At 35.7% G+C, this 19,373-nt stretch overlaps 1 protein-coding gene across 1 annotated transcript in view; it reads left to right on the top strand.

Annotated features, from left to right (window-relative positions):
* LOC107592172 (thrombospondin type-1 domain-containing protein 7A-like) overlaps nt 1-15,625 on the top strand; it is a 158,669-nt gene extending 143,044 nt beyond the window's left edge. Inside the window, exons 18-26 of the mRNA XM_016281573.1 lie at nt 1,258-1,375; nt 3,771-3,916; nt 4,834-5,008; nt 5,995-6,168; nt 9,111-9,191; nt 9,710-9,792; nt 10,877-11,090; nt 12,312-12,399; nt 15,436-15,625. Coding sequence (XP_016137059.1) covers nt 1,258-1,375; nt 3,771-3,916; nt 4,834-5,008; nt 5,995-6,168; nt 9,111-9,191; nt 9,710-9,792; nt 10,877-11,090; nt 12,312-12,399; nt 15,436-15,523 — 1,167 coding nt within the window. The 3' untranslated portion in view covers nt 15,524-15,625. The remainder of the gene's footprint in view (nt 1-1,257; nt 1,376-3,770; nt 3,917-4,833; nt 5,009-5,994; nt 6,169-9,110; nt 9,192-9,709; nt 9,793-10,876; nt 11,091-12,311; nt 12,400-15,435) is intronic.
* Nucleotides 15,626-19,373: the final 3,748 nt, after the last annotated feature.

Genomic DNA, 19,373 nt, shown 5'->3' with positions numbered 1-19,373 from the left:
TTTTAATTTAGTTATTTTAATGCTTTAAAGAGAAATTTTAGATTGCAATGTTCTAATGTTCTGCTATCTGTTCTGCAAAGGTACAGCTGTCATAAAACCAGAGAGAGCCTTTCTGCTTGGCTAGAAACTGTAAAAAAAAAAAAGTTGCACTGTAACAGCTCTAACACTGTTCCTATTGGTCAGTGTTAGAGGAACTCAGCTTAGTCTGACAGTTAACCTGCTTTAGACCAGGTTAGTTTCCCAGCATACGTTGCCACAGAAGTTGATCTATGTTAAATTTGCTTTATGGAACCAAATCATTTGACAATGAGTCAGACTAACTGAAATAAGCCTGGCTTATTTGGTAAACTTGTTTTATGAAACAGGCCTTGAGGCATTAAAGTGATCATATTTTCTCCATTGCATCGTATTGTCTCGAATCGCATTGTGTTGAATCGAAATGGGATCGCACTGCATCGTAATAGGGGTTAATCATATCGCATCGCATCAGTAGCTGCTTCATATGTATCTTTAATGTATCGTATCGTTGGCTATGCATCGAGATGCGTATCGTATCGGCCTCAGTCATGAGATGCACATCCCTAATACATATACATACTTATATACGTTGCTTATATACATTTATAAACATCTCTACTGTCACTTTTGATGAATTTAATGCATCTTTGCTGAATAAAAGTATTCATTTATAGCAAAAAAAATTATTTTACTGACCCCAAACTTTTAAACCGTATATTCCACAAAAAAATATGCCTTAGCAAACACCACTAAAACATTAAAAAAAAGGAAAAAAAATTGTAATACAATTTTTAAGTCTCTAAATCTACACTTATGATGTTATAACTATTAATATGATGTTGAGATCCAGTGAAAAAGAAACAAGGTTATTTGGTGCCATTTTAAATTGTGGGTTAATGTGAAAAGAGATGGCAAAAGATCCGCCAAAATCCGACAGCTCTGGTCACTTTAATTGGACCCTGTGGGCAATAAATCATATGCACGGCATATTAACCCTGTAACCCAGTTTTTAACCAGTCCACTTTGTATCAGGGTTAGAAACCTTGCTAGTGTTGACTACCCATAGTAAAAAAAATAAAAAATTTATATCTCAATTGTTTCTAATAAAAAGAAGTGTGATTAAACTCAGACCATATGGCCACTTTTGTTGAAGTCTTCGGCTTCTCAGATGTTTCTCTTTTGGAATGACCTTTTTTCCACAAATGCTAAAGATACAATGTGTCTTATTTCCTTCCGCAGCTGAGCTTAGAGAAGAAATGGCAGATGAATGCTTCCTGTACGGTGGAGTGTCCAGTCAACTGCCAGCTGTCTGATTGGTCAGCATGGTCAGACTGCTCACAGACCTGTGGCCTTGAAGGTAAAGCCAAATACTGTATAAGACTTCTTACTGCGGTGTTAAATGTGTTTGTCATATACATTTCCGTTCAAAAGTTTGGGGTCAGTTAGATTTTGTAATGCTTTTAAAAGAAGTCTCATATGCTCATTAAAGCTGCATTTATTTAATCAAAATACATTAAAACAGTAATATTGTGAAATATTATTGCTATTTACTATAACTATTTTCTATGTTAATATATGTTAACATGTAATTTATTCCTGTGATGCAAAGCTGAATTTTCAGCATCATGACTCCAGTCTTCAGTGTCACATGATCCTTCAGAAATCATTCTAATATGCTGATTTGCCGTTCAAGAAACATTTCTGATTATTATCAATGTTCAAAACAGTTGTGCTGCTTCATATTTTTGTGGAAACTGTGATACGTTGTTTTTTTCCCCCCAGGATTTAATGAATGGAAAGTTCAAAATAACAGCATTTCTTTGAAATAGAAATCGTTTGTAATATAAATACCTTTACTGTCACTTTTGATCAATTTAATGCATCCTTGCTGAATGAAAATGATTAATTTCTTAAAAAAAAAAAAAAACATCTTACGGTCTCCAAACTTCTGAATAATGGTATTAGTCTCAACCCAATATAGTTGATCATAAAATTAGAAAACACATCAAAATAGCAAGCTCAAATCAAATTTTCTGCCTGAAGTGCAACTTTAAAGTAAAGGACAATAAAGCAAAACAATTATCTTGGTGTCGTTATAGTGCCATGCTCACCTGAGACTAGGTAAGTATGTAGGCTGTAAAACTGAGCTTCTAGAAAAATAGAAGAAAGACAGCATTGGAGAATGGAGCTAGAATTCAGAAACACAAAATGAAATGGTGAACTTTGTGAAAGTACTGTTCAGCGAAAATAGATGGAAGCGCTAGATAGAAACGGGCAGTCTTCCTGCCAAACACTTCCAAGATAAGGCAGAAAAAGCAGAGCGAGACAAAAGGCAGTGCATTGTATGCAGTTTTATGCTAAACACATGTGGGATGAGCTAGAGAGTTATCTGAGACTGCCGTGCCTTGAGCTAGAAACTGAAAGATGAGTGTGTGGAGTTGTGTGTGCATGCGTGCAGAGCACCAAATATGTCAAAAACAGGTTCAGCTCATAGTTCACTCTGAAAACTCTAAACTTTTGGGAATTTCTTTTACTCATATAATATTCACTATCATTCAAAAGTTAGTTTTTTTTTATTTATTTAATTTTATTTAAAGAAATTAGCTATTTCATTCAGCAATTTATCAAAAGTGACAGCAATGGCATTTGTAATGTTACAAACTATTTCTATTTCAAATATATGCTGTTCTTTTGAACTTTCTATTCCAAGAATCTGGGGGGAAAAGTATCTGGTTTCCACAAAAAAAAAAAAAAAAAAAAAAAAAAAAAAAAAAAAAAAAAAAAAAAAAATTAAGCAGCACAACTGTTTTTAACATCAATTATAATAAGAAATGTGTCTTGAGCAGGAAATCAACATATTAGAATGATTTCTGAAGGATCATGTGACTGAAGACTGGAGTCATGATGCTGAAAATTCAGCTTTGCATCACAGGAATAAATTACATTTGAACATATATTCAAATAGAAAACTTATTTTAAATGTAAATATTTTTTACTGTATTTTTGATCAAAGACCCTTCTTTCAAAAACATTAAAGAAATCATATTGACCCCAAACCTTTGTGAAAAATCTCCTTTAAATGTATCACACACACACACACACAAACTATCATATAATTGTATTATATAATCATATAAATGTATTACTACATTAAAGTGCCCCTATTATGCCTTTTCAAATATTACCTTTCATGCAGTGTGTCATGTAGCTGTATGTGAACATAAACTATCTGCAAAGTTGTGAAGCCGACAGTGCACGATAAATAAAGTTATTGTCTATCAAAAAAAAGAGGGACGCAATCGCCTAAACGAGTCGTCAGGAATTCGAATCTTATTCTGTTACGGCTCTACGTCACGAAGTAACACATTTGCATAATGTCCGCCCACGTTCTACGTCACCAACTTGCCCGCCGACAAAAACAGTCAGACGGCTCTGGACCAATCACAAAGGACTGCACCATCTGACCAATCACAGCAGTGAGATCTCACGGAAAGGAGGGGTTTAGAGAGACTGATTCTTTGAACTGCTTCGCACGAGTCGTTTACGAATCATTTAGAAATTAGGTAAAACTAAATCTATTTTTTGAGAAAACTAACGTGCTTTTTAACCTCGCATGCATGTAAACCTGTTTTAGGAGACTCATAAAACAATATTAGCAACCTAAAAAATTGCGTAATAGGGGCACTTTAAATTGTATTGTTCTCTGTTTGGAACTCAAACTAATTTCTCTGTCTTATGTCTCAATTCCTCAGGGAAGATGTGGCGCAGACGGACGGTGGTTGAGGCGTCTCAGGGGGATGGCAGACCGTGTCCGTCTCAGATGGAGCAGTGGAAGCCGTGTCCTGTGCGACCCTGTTACAGATGGCAGTACGGCCCGTGGTCCGAGTGCCGTGTTGAGGTCTTTTTCAATTCTTATAGATCAAACGGCTGAATGTAAATTCACAGATCAGAGTTCATTAAATTTGAACTTAAGCACTGCATTCCCATTAAGAAAAAAAAATCAAAGTTTGGTGAACTCGGACTTGCAAAGGTTCTAGGTCAAGTCTATATTTCACAATTCATGTTTTTGTGCATTTTTCTCACTGAAAGTCTTTAGAAAAACAAATAGTCAATGTCAAACAATCCACACTAAGGTTCACAATACTACCACATTCAAATGTTTGGGGTCGGTAAGATTTTTTAACAAAAAGTCTGCTCACCAAGCCTGCATAAAATACAGTAAAAACAGTAATATTATAAAATATTATTACAATTTAAAATAAATGTTTTCTATTTGAATATATTTTAAAATGTAATTTATTTCTGTGATCAAAGCTGAATTTTTAGCACCATTACTCCAGTCTTCAGTGTCACAAGATCCTTCAGAAATCATTCTAATATGCTAATTTGCTGCTCAAGAAACATTTCATATTATCAATGTTAAAAACAGTTGTGCTGTTTAATATTTTTGTGGAAATTATGCATTTTTTTAGGATTCTTTGATGAATATAAGGTTCAAAATTTTTCTTCTGCTGATCTCTATTGTGACTCATGAAATTTAAACATGTTTATTGAACTGTGTTGTAAAATGCTAAACACCTCAGTCGCCCAACGGCACACGCTCTGAATGCGTTAACGACCCGCGCTGGAACTCCTCGCTCTTCCAACACCTTGGTTTCCAATCTCGCTGTCAACCTCGTCTTCTCTTCTATTATTCTCTCTGATCCTCCTCCGTTTCAATCCTGCTTTTGATCTTTGGATTTAGGAAGTGTTTATGACTGCTCGGCGCTCACATCTGAACCTCTGTGTGTGTGTGTGTGTGTGTGTGTGTTGTAGGAGGTGGTGTGCGGGGTGGGACTGCGTTTCCGAAACCTGTCATGCTTTGTATCAGACGGCTCCGGCGATGGGAAGAGCAGCATTGTAGAGGATGAGCTCTGTGCTGGATTGGAGCAGGCCGTCGACGGAGATAAAAATATTATTTTGGAGGAGACCTGCACTTTACCCTGCCCTGGTAACAGACTAAAATCACACAGGATACTTGATCTGTGAGGCCATCATTGCATGCAAACTTATTGGGGAAAAGCTATGCATAGATAGATAGATAGATAGATAGATAGATAGATAGATATCTGTAACTAGCATAGCATCTGTCTGAAACATGCGAGCAATGTGATGATACCAGCAACTTCATAGCAACACTCTAGCAACCATCCAAACCAACCTAGCAACCACCCCAAGTACCCTAGCAACCTATCTATCTATCTATCTATCTATCTATCTATCTATCTATCTATCTATCTATCTATCTGTCTGTCTGTCTGTCTGTCTATATATAATTTATCATCTGTCTATCTATCTACAGGTATCTATCCATCCATCCATCCCTCTCTCTCTCTCTCTCTCTCTCTCTGTTTTTTCTAATAGCCTGTATTGCCGTCAAAACAGTCAAACTGTAATATTTAAAGCTACTTCAAACCGACAACTTTCAAACTTTCTGTTCTGGCTTTCTCAAGCCCACTTCACTTTGTCTTGACAAACTTTTTTTATCTAGTTCAACTTAATTTCTTATAAATATTTACTTATACAGCAATATTGCTGCTTGTTGCTGCTTTCTATTCAGTTTTGCAATTACAGGTTTGTGTGTTTTTTTTGGTTTTATTTAATGTAATATACATTTTTCATTTCAGGTTTAATGCTGTCACCCTGTGTGAGATCTTCATTGTTTTTGTGCTACATGTGTTTTCAAATATATAATTTAATAACTGTGTAATCTAAAAAATATTACACCCTTAAATAGCGCTAATGTACTTCTCTGCTTTTTAAATATGTTATAATGTAGCTAACTTTCCTACAAGGGCAGACTGACTACATTTGAACTATATAAAAAAAAAGTTGTTGCATAGCAGACTACCGTTTACAGGAACCTCATCTTCTGCTGTTATCAGTGTTGTGAATTAAATGTAAAGCTACTTCAGATGACTCTGTTGATCTGTTCAGGTGACTGTTACCTGATGGAGTGGTCCGACTGGAGCCCGTGTCAGAGTGTGTGTGTGAAGGGTCAGCGTTTGGACTTCACTCCGGTGCAGGTCCGTTCACGTGCCGTCATTGCACAGGAACCAGAGAACATCGCTCAGTGCCCCGATCAGGAGTGGCAGTCCCGGCCCTGCAGCAGTGAGAAACATGCTCCTCCTCTCTCATTTGCATAAAGACACTGCTTTACTCTGATGTTATTCAACATGAATCATTTTAAGAATTTAACATTTAATATTTAACACATATCGTTTGTTTTAAAATGGCATCACCTTAGCGAAAGAAGTACACTTGAGCATACATATATAAAGAGTACTTATTATGGAAATAATATACTTTGTGATGTAATCTTTCAGGACACTCTATTGCATGTTAATTGTGGTGTGCGGGGTGGGACTGCGTTTCCGAAACCTGTCATGCTTTGTATCAGATGGCTCCGGCGATGGGAAGAGCAGCATTGTAGAGGATGAGCTCTGTGCTGGATTGGAGCAGGCCGTCGACGGAGATAAAAATATTATTTTGGAGGAGACCTGCACTTTACCCTGCCCTGGTAACAGACTAAAATCACACAGGATACTTGATCTGTGAGGCCATCATTGCATGCAAACTTATTGGGGAAAAGCTATGCATAGATAGATAGATAGATAGATAGATAGATAGATAGATAGATAGATAGATAGATAGATAGATAGATAGATAGATAGATAGATAGATAGATAGATATCTGTAACTAGCATAGCATCTGTCTGAAACATGCGAGCAATGTGATGATACCAGCAACTTCATAGCAACACTCTAGCAACCATCCAAACCAACCTAGCAACCACCCCAAGTACCCTAGCAACCTATCTATCTATCTATCTATCTATCTATCTATCTATCTATCTATCTATCTATCTATCTATCTATCTATCTATCTGTCTGTCTGTCTGTCTGTCTATATATAATTTATCATCTGTCTATCTATCTACAGGTATCTATCCATCCATCCATCCCTCTCTCTCTCTCTCTCTCTCTCTCTGTTTTTTCTAATAGCCTGTATTGCCGTCAAAACAGTCAAACTGTAATATTTAAAGCTACTTCAAACCGACAACTTTCAAACTTTCTGTTCTGGCTTTCTCAAGCCCACTTCACTTTGTCTTGACAAACTTTTTTTATCTAGTTCAACTTAATTTCTTATAAATATTTACTTATACAGCAATATTGCTGCTTGTTGCTGCTTTCTATTCAGTTTTGCAATTACAGGTTTGTGTGTTTTTTTTGGTTTTATTTAATGTAATATACATTTTTCATTTCAGGTTTAATGCTGTCACCCTGTGTGAGATCTTCATTGTTTTTGTGCTACATGTGTTTTCAAATATATAATTTAATAACTGTGTAATCTAAAAAATATTACACCCTTAAATAGCGCTAATGTACTTCTCTGCTTTTTAAATATGTTATAATGTAGCTAACTTTCCTACAAGGGCAGACTGACTACATTTGAACTATATAAAAAAAAAGTTGTTGCATAGCAGACTACCGTTTACAGGAACCTCATCTTCTGCTGTTATCAGTGTTGTGAATTAAATGTAAAGCTACTTCAGATGACTCTGTTGATCTGTTCAGGTGACTGTTACCTGATGGAGTGGTCCGACTGGAGCCCGTGTCAGAGTGTGTGTGTGAAGGGTCAGCGTTTGGACTTCACTCCGGTGCAGGTCCGTTCACGTGCCGTCATTGCACAGGAACCAGAGAACATCGCTCAGTGCCCCGATCAGGAGTGGCAGTCCCGGCCCTGCAGCAGTGAGAAACATGCTCCTCCTCTCTCATTTGCATAAAGACACTGCTTTACTCTGATGTTATTCAACATGAATCATTTTAAGAATTTAACATTTAATATTTAACACATATCGTTTGTTTTAAAATGGCATCACCTTAGCGAAAGAAGTACACTTGAGCATACATATATAAAGAGTACTTATTATGGAAATAATATACTTTGTGATGTAATCTTTCAGGACACTCTATTGCATGTTAATTGTAATTATATGTATTATAGTTTAAATTTATATTAAATGCAATTATATGAACTTAAGAGGTTTTTTGACCCACTTAAGTAGGATATAAGTATAACTTTATATGTGCAGTAATTGCATAATTACTTGAAGCATTTATGCTGAACTAAAATATACTTTGTCATTTCTACGGAAATGTGTAAGTCATGTGTTTAAATATGTATAGTTACAATTAGTTGCGATTTAGTTCATTTGAAAATTTTAACTTTTAAATGTAACATCAAACAACAAACTACACTTAAAATTATAATAAAGTACTTTACACATGCTTTAGTACGTTAGTCAACACATCAAAATAACTATACTACTTTAAAGCACAACAAAACAATTAAAACAAAATGATTTTTTAAAAAAGCTTTAAAATGAAACTTTTAATGACATTGTTAGAAAGTGTACTGTGCATAAATGTGTTGAGAAACATGAAAGTGTACTCTCTGCAAGTGTACTTACATAATATTATTGCCTATAATATTAATGCAATAAAAGTGCCTTTTATTGCATTAATATTATATTATCTGCAAGTACAGTTTTTAAAAATGTACTGTTCAGATTTAAAGTACACTACAAGTGCAGATTCAATACAATTAAGCATATTTCTTTTTCACAATAGCATGTATATATTTATGTGCATGTATTTAAGAATTTGACATGAAATGCTGTTGGATGTCTGCGGCCTGATTTGTTACAAACGCATTCTCTTTTAAAGGCATGGTTCACCCAAAAATGAAATTTGTGTCATAATGTATTCACCCTCCACTTGTTCCAAACCCGTATGAGTTTCTTTCTTCTGTTGAACACAAAAGAAGATATTTTGAAGAATGTAGCCATAGACTTTCATATTATTATTTTTTTCCATACTGTGGAAGTCAGTGGCTATCGTCAACCATGCACTTGGTTCACATTTTGGACCATTTTAATAGTTTTGGTACTTTTAAATAAGATTGTATGAAAACACCTTTATCAGGTCTCTCTACACCTGTGACGTGTACGGCTGCAGAATGTATATTTATTCTCTTGATTTCCATCTAGTTGGTGAGTGTTATGAGTACCAGTGGATGGGCAGTCCTCAGCCGATCTGGTGTCAGCGCTCAGATGGAATAAACGTCACAGGTGCTATACTACACCGCTTCACATCTGTTTCTTTAAGTCACATGAATGAGCAGCTGACGAGGAATTGCAGATGCCAATACATGTTATATGTATGTACATACAGAATAAAGCAATGAGTACATCTTAGGTCCTATCAGCCTTTTTTGGTAATTTTTTTTGCCACTTTTAAATGCCTTTTTGCCTTCACTAGGTCATGTTTAATGGTCCTGCGGTGTGATTTTATGTAGCTTATGCATAAATGAGCTCATGAAAGCTGCTTGCATAATAATTATAAATGAATTAGCAAAGTGCTCTTTTAAATACAGTGGTTTTAGATGGAGTATATTATCATGACACACTACAGAACATGTAGGAGACTCTGATACCAGCATCTATGCAGTATATACTGTAATATGTATATTGTGCAAAAGATGCCCATCGTGTGAAACTACTAGCACATATGCCCATTTCTAACTTTCTGCCGAATGGAGTTGTTGTCAAAAGCTTGAAAATGATCTGTGCCCTGTTATTTCTTCCAGGTGGATGCCCTCCAGTGCTCCTGCCAGGGACGGACCAGTCATGTGATCCACCTTGTGACAAACCACAGACATTCTGCTCAGAGGTAAGACACAAGAGGACTGTGGGATTACGGTAATTCTGAGCCTGGGTGTCTGTAACTGCAGACAGTTGCTCCAGCTGCAATTATCATAATGAATGCAACAGAAAATCATGGTCGTAAGCTGTGCTTTTGTTTTTATTTTCGGATATAGTTGATCTATATTTTTGAAGCATACTCAATGAACTTTTTATATGCTTGCTAGACTCATTTTAATAATTTTAAGATTAGAATTATTGCATACAAAATCATGGCTGCTCAAATGATGTAATGCTTCTAGTGAATTTTTGAATTGTGCATGCTTTATAGAATAATTTTACTCACAATCCCTTGCACAAAGGAGGAAGAGGAGTTTGTGGATGTTTTCTTTCCACTAGGGATGGGGGATAATATTTATTTCTCTTGTAAATAGAGTACTGAAGGGATCATGTATTTTTGTAGGCCAGTGCGGAAGTTAGCGTCATCCTGGTTCCCTCTGCAAAAACTCAACATATTTTTTCCATTGGCTTTTGGATTACTGCAGAAAATAAGTTCTGTGACCAACAAAAGCTTATGATTCTTAGACATTTTGTTCAACAAGATGCAATCACCAGAAGTAAAAAGCTATAAATGAACTATACCACGGTCACATGACTTTAACATCACCATCACTAAGCTTCTGACAACTCTTGGAAAGTTGGAGAGTTAGAATATATTGCAAGAGCATGATTATAAACCCAACAAGGTTGTAAAAGCAGACTAGTGAGTAGATGAGTTTACCTGTTTGGCGTGACGGCGTTTAATGACTCCAACAACCTCTGTAGTTCCATTTGGCCATTTATTAGCAACCGCATTATTTAAAACATGTAAAATCACAAGTGGGGTATTACTGATGTATTTCATGTCATCTTAAACGTGTTAACCACAAACACTTATTTCAGGCATTTAATCAAAAACCATTAAAAAAAAAACATTGACTTTGAGACAATGGAACTGGGAGTGCAAAAATGTCTGGGGTTTAGGACTCTATTGGGTGTGTGAATTGGGTCACAAGCCTTGAGAGCAAGCAGAAAGCATGATCTTATTTGTGTGTTTTTGCTGCCCCCTGCAGGAGGGCGTATGTATGTGTGAGGAGGGCTATACTGAGGTGCTGACGGCCGAGGGGACGCTGGAGCAGTGTACACCCATCCCTGTGCTCGAAATCCCCACTGCAGGGGACAAGAAATCTGATGTGAAGACCAGCCGGGCCATCAACACCACCCTGCCCACCACGGTACAGCCTGGCCGTGTCGGACGCACCTGGTACCTGCAACCCTTTGGACCAGGTAAATGTTTCATTTCCATTTCTTTAGTCCAGTATCTCTTAAACATATTTTAATAGTGCTGGTTTAAGTTCTCTTAGGAAATTATATTACTCAGCAAACACTTTTTAAGTAATCTTTATCAGTCAACAATGAATCAATTTTACGGAAGTTTGTTTTAGACATGGGATTTTAAAAAAAAAGAAAAAAGTTTATATCTTGCAATTCTGGCTTCTTTTTTTCTTCTTCTCTGAATTCTGATTTTGCATGTTGTGATCATTTTTCCACCACAAAAAAGGCCAGAATTGTGTGATATTTAATTCTAAGGAAAAAATAATTAAGATGTCAATTCAGAATTCAGAGAAAAAAATCTGAAATGCAAGATGTAAAATGAGAATTCTAAAGCAAAATGTTAGAATTGCAAGATGTAAACTCCCAATTACAATGTTATAACTTGCAATTGTGAGATATAAACTCGAATTTCTGAGAAAAAGTAAGCATTGTGAGATATTTCCGTGGTAGGGAAAAAAAAGGAACTGTGAGATGTAAACTCAAAATTGCTAGTTTAGAACGTGCAATTGCAAGATATAAACTTGCAATTCGAAGAAAAAAAGTCACAATTGTGAGAGATAAACTGAATTCTAAATAAAAAAGTCAGAATTGCGAAATATAAACTCACAATTACTAGTTTAGAACTTGTGATTGTGAGATATAAACTATTTGCAAGGAAAAAATTGAATTGTGAGATAAAAAGATTAAATTTTTTTAGTATTTCAACATTATAGATGTAAAATGAGAATTCTAAAGCAAAATGTTAGAATTGCAAGATGTAAACTCCCAATTACAATGTTATAACTTGCAATTGTGAGATATAAACTCGAATTTCTGAGAAAAAGTAAGCATTGTGAGATATTTCCGTGGTAGGGAAAAAAAAGGAACTGTGAGATGTAAACTCAAAATTGCTAGTTTAGAACGTGCAATTGCAAGATATAAACTTGCAATTCGAAGAAAAAAAGTCACAATTGTGAGATATAAACTGAATTCTAAATAAAAACGTCAGAATTGCAAAATATAAACTCACAATTACTAGTTTAGAACTTGTGATTGTGAGATATAAACTATTTGCAAGGAAAAAATTGAATTGTGAGATAAAAAGATTAAATTTTTTTAGTATTTCAACATTATACAGTTTTACATTTTGCTTCAGTTTAATGGCCTGTGCTAAAAAATCTCTTGCCTCTTCAGATGGAAAGCTGAAGACGTGGGTGTATGGCGTGGCGGCAGGTGTCTTTGTCCTTCTGGTATTTATAGTGTCGATGATTTACCTCGCATGGTAAGAAAGACAACCCTTTCCATTCGCTTCATCACTCGTTTTATTTTCCCATTCACTCCATGCATTCGTTTGGTTCTGTTTTTCTTTAACTTACACCCCACCCTCATCCATGCCTCCCTCGCCGAGAGCAGCAGTTACTGTGCCATCCAGCGGTCGCTCAGGACGCCAGATTCTGCCAACGGTATGATGGTATGGATGGGCCAAGACGCCCATGAGCTGACATACACCTGCCCTGAGTGCCAGCAGCCGAGTCAAGAGCCAGTTAAAGGCTGGAGAAACAGGCTCCTGATGTCCTGACATCTCAGCCCCCTCTGCCTAGTGCCTCCACCTCAGTCTGTGCCTTACGATCTGATGCTAAACGCATCAAGCTGCCCGGGTAGGCTGTTTATTTATGCTTTACTGGTTTAGAAAAAGCTCTGTTGCAAAACCTAGTTGGCTGCTTTGGTTCCTACTGCCTGCATAGTGTCTTTTAAACATGGTTATTATCAGTAAATAAAACTAAAACCATTTTTTTTAATTACACAAAATTAGTGTTAATTTCTATGGAAAATTTTTTATTTTTTTTTCTATAAGACAACACCATTAAACACTGTGACGGTCAAATGCAATATCTTGTACACGACTAAAATGTAGTTTAAAAACTAAAAACTCTCTATATCCATATACTGTATATAAGCCAAGACGCCCATGAGCTGACATACACCTGCCCTGAGTGCCAGCAGCCGAGTCAAGAGCCAGTTAAAGGCTGGAGAAACAGGCTCCTGATGTCCTGACATCTCAGCCCCCTCTGCCTAGTGCCTCCACCTCAGTCTGTGCCTTACGATCTGATGCTAAACGCATCAAGCTGCCCGGGTAGGCTGTTTATTTATGCTTTACTGGTTTAGAAAAAGCTCTGTTGCAAAACCTAGTTGGCTGCTTTGGTTCCTACTGCCTGCATAGTATCTTTTAAACAGGGTTATTATCAGTAAATAAAACTAAAACCATTTTTTTTAATTACACAAAATTAGTGTTAATTTCTATGGAAAAAATATTATTATTTTTTCTATAAGACAACACCATTAAACACTGTGACGGTCAAATGCAATATCTTGTACACGACTAAAATGTAGTTTAAAAACTAAAAACTCTCTATATCCATATACTGTATATAAAAAAAATAGAGATAGAACAACTATAAAAGAAATATAGACCTACACAAATTTTTCACACTTGAGGTTGCCAGATGTCAAGTTTAAATCCCCCTATTAGAGCTTTTCTCTTAAAGGGGTCATATGATGCTATTTTAAAGATCATTATTTTTTGTATTTGGTGTAACAGATTATGTTGACATGCTTTAATGTTCAAAAAACACATTATTTTTCAAATACTGTACATTATTGAAGGTCCTCTGTGCCCCGCCTCTCTCAAACGCGTAGTTTTCAACAAAGCCCCCTCCTTTGACAAGCGCAGTCTGCTCTGATTGGCCACCTGACCCAGTGCATTGTGATTGGCCGAACACCACAAGCACGCGTCGGAAATGTAACGCCCCTTATCATAATCGCGAGCTTCAGCTTTCAAAGTAAAAATCATGACAGTTAATAATCTCGTTAGTTTTACCATCAGTGTAAGCCCGAAAGGGTAACAGAGTCATGTGACAGACACAGTGATGCTGCAGTACACAAGCCTCGGTTAAGAGCCCCTTACCATAATCGCGAGCTTCAGCTTTCAAAGTAAAAATCATGACAGTTAGTAATCTCGTTAGTTTTACCATCAGTGTAAGCCCGAAAGGGCAACAGAGTCGCGTGACAGACACAGTGATGATGCAGTACACAAGCCGCGGTTAAGGCCGCTGATGTGCTATGATTTCTGACAGACAGTTCACTCTCCTGCGATGTTCCCCTCACACACACACACACACACACAACGCGTTACTCTGCGCAAAACTCCGCATTTGAACAGTCACTAGCAAATACTTAAACTAATAACAAAACATACTTACAGTCGCTGATTCAGAAGCGCCAGATTGTCATAGCAAAGTCGGAATTTACCCTTTTTTTTTATTTTTTAGAAATAGCCTTTGTGCACAGCCAGCCTTGTACTCTTATAGGTTAAAAAAACTGTCATCCATAAAATGCGTTGCACAAATTCGAACATCTGGGTTGTGCTGTTCTGTTGTAAATAAATCTTAACCAATGATTCCTAATTGCTTCTACTTCCGGAAGGCCAAATAAAGTGCTTTCAGTCAGGAAACTATCAAACGAACATTATCAGTTTGTTTAACCATTTTGCAGCATGGCTAAAATATGACACAGAGCTAGGACTAAGACTAAGTATAAAAAAAAAATAAAAAAAAAGCTGCCAAAAATATGTATATATACATATATGTATATATGCATATTCAAAACACATTCACATGCACAGACACAACAAAATTACAAAAAAAACTTTTAACTATTATTAAAATATAAAAATAAAATCTAAATTAAAATAAAATGGTAAATACTAGTATAAAAGGTCAGGTTTTTTTCACTGATATGCCGTAATGCTTTTTGAATTGTCTTCTCTGTGATGGATGCATGTGATTTTGCTTTAGAATTAGGCATTTCAATAGGCAGCATAATCATGTTTCCTACGTTTTGGAACAGACTTTGTATCTATTATACCTGAAAATGTTGCCTATGTGGGCAACTAGCTAGGTCTTGTAGCAGCAACTTTTTTTATGGTCATATGTTGCAATAATGCTGAAAACAAATCAGGCCAATGTGGTCTTTAATGAAGTCCAGCTGCTTTGCTCCTATCAGGGCACAGATTATATTTCATCATTCATGACTGAACTTTTCCTGATCATCATGATTTTTCATCATCTTGTTTTTTTTTTTTACACATTTCATGATTTCATTTTTGTATCATATGCCATAATATGTATATGCATATATAATATATACTGTCTTTACGTAATATAAAAAAGTGTTTTCACTTAAGATAGCATATACACACAGTCTGTGTCCACACTGCAAGATTTTGAGAGTGACAGCCGCATCATTCTTTTGTCCTCAGCAAAAAGCCAAAGAAACCTCAGCGAAGACAAAACAATAATCGATTGAAACCCCTGACCCTGGCATATGACGGAGATGTGGACATGTAGCCTTTCTCGGAAAACTAACGTCATGAAAGTATCATCAGCAAATGGTTGAATCTCATGAAAACATGGGTCACATTATACCCCAAATTCTAATGAAAAAAAAATGCATAAAAGAAACAAAGTCTATTTTAGCACCTTTGTACATCATGATATTTTGAAAATGACATTATTTCTTTATTAATGAAAATTAAGCACTTTCTTCCTAAACTTTTTTTTTAACTGTCATGCATCTGAACAATTTCCTTTCAGTATATTTGTAATTATCAGTTTTGTCAATGGTGATTCTCTTTTTTTATTTAAATAAGAATAAACTAAATTCAGTATAACAAATATTATGATTTATTAATTTTTAATTAGTGAAATATAGTAAAATATAAGAGTTATTACTCTTACAGTAGTTTGTGCTTAATTCTCATAAAAATATCACATTGCAAATAGTCTTTAGGCATGAAAAAATATAATTTCTTATTTTTTTACCGTTTGTATTTGGGGTGAAGTATGACCCAGAAATGTTCTTGAGATTCACCCAAATACTCCTCCAAATGGGATATGCCTAACCATCTCAATACTGGACCCTAAATGCTTGAATGCAACCTTGAAGAAGAAGAAACATCCAAGAGCCGCAAACGAAAAACCTTCATACTTCATACTGTTTTTACTTCATGTTCTTGTTCTGGAAGAGCCTTTACACACATCTCCAAACGCTGTGAGATCATGCCTTTGTTTATATTCAGTTCCTTACAAGTATTTGTCAATTATGCAACTGCGGTCAAGCTAGTGGTCTTCTATGCGACGGGTCAGGACCTTATCAGAACAACTTTCTTCCGACTTGTGCTTCCCAGCTGAGAGGATTCATATTTTTGGAGGGAGTTATTGAACAGACAATGCCAAAACACACAGTAGAAAACACGGAAGGAAACTTGTGAACTTCAGATATCATGGACAACATTTGCTCACAGAAGATGCAGCCTTTCTATGGAAGGTGAAAACAAGACAAATCATGTTCTCCTGGAAGTCCCACTCTGATTCCAGGTATTATTTTGCACTATGTTAGTGCAGCAAGGAAAGCATTCGCCATTGAACAATGTCTCTAAACCGACGATTCTTCAAGGCAACCGAATATGAATCTGGAACACATCAATGAAAGTGTAAAAATCAATCTCAGAGTGGGACTCTTTAAAGACCTCACGTCCTTTTGTTTTCACTCATTTGTGCATTGTATAGTTTCTATGATGTGTCTTTTGACTGACTTTAAATATGTATTTTTTGTTATAGTTTTCCATTCAGACATTTTTTTAATATTAAATGGTCGCTATACAGTTGTTGGGAAAAAGTGGTTGTGACAGTATTATGACTTTTGATTGGGGATTTATGCCCCACTTTCAATGTCTGGTATCTAATTACACAAATGATGTACATGTCAAGACAGTGGGTCTCATGGGAAGACCGATAGTTTTTGCCTTATTATTGATTAAAAAAAAATACTGAAGTATTGTTGCCAATTCTCACAGGACAGTGGACATGCAAAATACAGTAGCCCTTCAAAGTATTTGGACACGGAAGATACACTTTAAAGGGGACATTGGATGAAATTTTCACTTTAGTTTTTTGCATTTAGTTATTTTTCTGGCATGTCTGCCAGCTAAGAAAAGCTGAAAAGAAAACACACAGCCAGTTTGTATGACATGTCCAGTGTAGTCCTATTCCCAAACGGATGAGTCTGGTGAACTGATACTTTATACTGAATCAGAAACATAAAATGTGACCAATATAGTCAGATCCCCGAGTGACTGATTCTTATGAGTCAGTTCTTTTTAGTGAATCAAAAACATACAACTTGTCCTTTGTTTTCCATTTCTCGAATGAATGACTCTTGTGAACCAATGCTTTATACTGAATCAAAAACCTATTATACAACCAGTGTAGTCAGATTCCAGAGTCACTGACTCTTACGAACTGGTTCTTTCTAGTAAGTCAAAAACATATAAAGTGTCCAGTGTAGTCAGATTCATGAACAAATGATTCTTATGAACCTATGTGTGACTATTATGAGTGAGTGTGTGTGTGTGTGTGTGTGTGTGTGTGTGTGTGTATTATAAACCAATATATATTATAATATATAGGCCAATTATTACATTGCATTTATGCTGCTTCTAAAAGGACTGTGAACACTCATCAGAAATACAAAACAGATTAGGTCATACATTTATTTTTGAAATCATGTAATTTTAAAACAAAGTGAATTTCACTCCGTTTGGTATTGTGTTATCTAATGCAAAGACATGAAGTGCGGCTGAAGTGTGCAAATACTTTCTGGGGTCATTGTACACCTGTAGCACTTTTGTTGGATATATATATATTGCTGTATAGTATTATGACATCATAAATATAAGCTGTCTCATGCACTTGCAACAAACGTACAAAGCCATCACACAGTACGGTTTTTGACGTTTTATTATTCAGCAGATTAAATAGTATTCAATTTTTATATCCTTAATTTATTTTCAAATGGTTATACATTACCCTTCTTTCCCTAAAAAATTACAAAATGCAATGAAAATAAAATACAGTGTGTATGTATTCATGAAATTTGATTTGATTTGAACTGGTTTAAGATGGTTCACACTGATCTGTAGAAAACCAGCAAACCACCTTACTTTCCTTTAACTGAAAAGCCCTCCTATTTATATAATAATCGTTAATGACGGATCTTGATTGCATTAACAGCTGCAAGTAGATGCAAATACATGCTGCTGCCTAGTTTAATTTCTGTCAGTGATACTTTAGTGGAGGAATTCTAATTTAATGGTTGGTTAAGAATATCATATGAAGGAACATACAGTATTGGTCATCAATGTTCAATTTGCTGTGATCAATAACTGTTCAGAAACGTCAGCAATTTTGCCAATCATGTTTTCAGATGAAAAAAAATTTTTTTTTTTGAGAAAGTATTAACAAATTAGTCTCATGTATTGTACTTCCAATTGCAATTGATCATTCACAGTGCTTTTAGAGTGTTCTCCAGTATTCATCAGACCAGCACTTCTCATCAGATAGTGTTAATATTGTAATATTCCAGCATGGTAAGCTGAAGAACCAGAAGTAGTATTTTGTTTTCGACTTGTGTCTCTCCAGTCGTGCCTCCTCCTCTCGCTGTATAAGATCCACCTCACACCTCAGACTGAAGATCGATTTGTCTCTAATTGAAATAAAAGGCAACGTGGTGCTCGAACCTCAAAAGGATCAATGCTTTTTTATATAAATATATAAGTGTGACTGTAAGTGTCTGACCCCTGGAGATAAAGATCCAATATACGAATTCTGTGAAAAGAGCTATTGAGTTGATTTCATAAGTTTCGATTTTGGGGGGGTTTCTGTTTTTTTCACCTGGATATGTTCAATGGAATTGCTCCAGTGTTGCAGTAACTCTGCCTTCATCTGATTACGGCACTGTTTATGTTTTTACCCATGATCCATGGAGTTAAATCACGACTTACTGATTTATTCACTAATATTCTCAACACAATCATGGATTCTTTTTTAACTTTAGTCGGACAATGTTTTCAGAGGTAGCATCTCCCTCGAATGTTTCAGATGAGTTACAGTATGTCATGAATTCATCCTTGCGGGTGAATTTCATTCCTCTTTTCACTGACTTGCTGACTGCACTGTACAGAGTGAAAAAAATACAGGCCTTTCTATACAGTCCTTAGAAATGCTTTCAAAGGTGTAGCATAAGCATATTATTTTATAAAAAGTATCTTTTTTAATCATTTATTTAAAAAAATTATTTATATACTGTATACAGTGGTGTGAAAAAGTGTTGGCCCCCTTCCTGATTTCTTTTTTTTTT

This window comes from Sinocyclocheilus grahami, unplaced genomic scaffold (genome assembly GCF_001515645.1).
Source record: "Sinocyclocheilus grahami isolate Dianchi unplaced genomic scaffold, SAMN03320097.WGS_v1.1 scaffold150.1, whole genome shotgun sequence".
In the NCBI taxonomy this organism is placed as follows: Eukaryota; Metazoa; Chordata; class Actinopteri; order Cypriniformes; family Cyprinidae; genus Sinocyclocheilus; species Sinocyclocheilus grahami.
The sequence above is the reverse complement of the archived record's forward strand: the minus strand, read 5'-3'. Positions and strand labels throughout refer to the sequence as shown.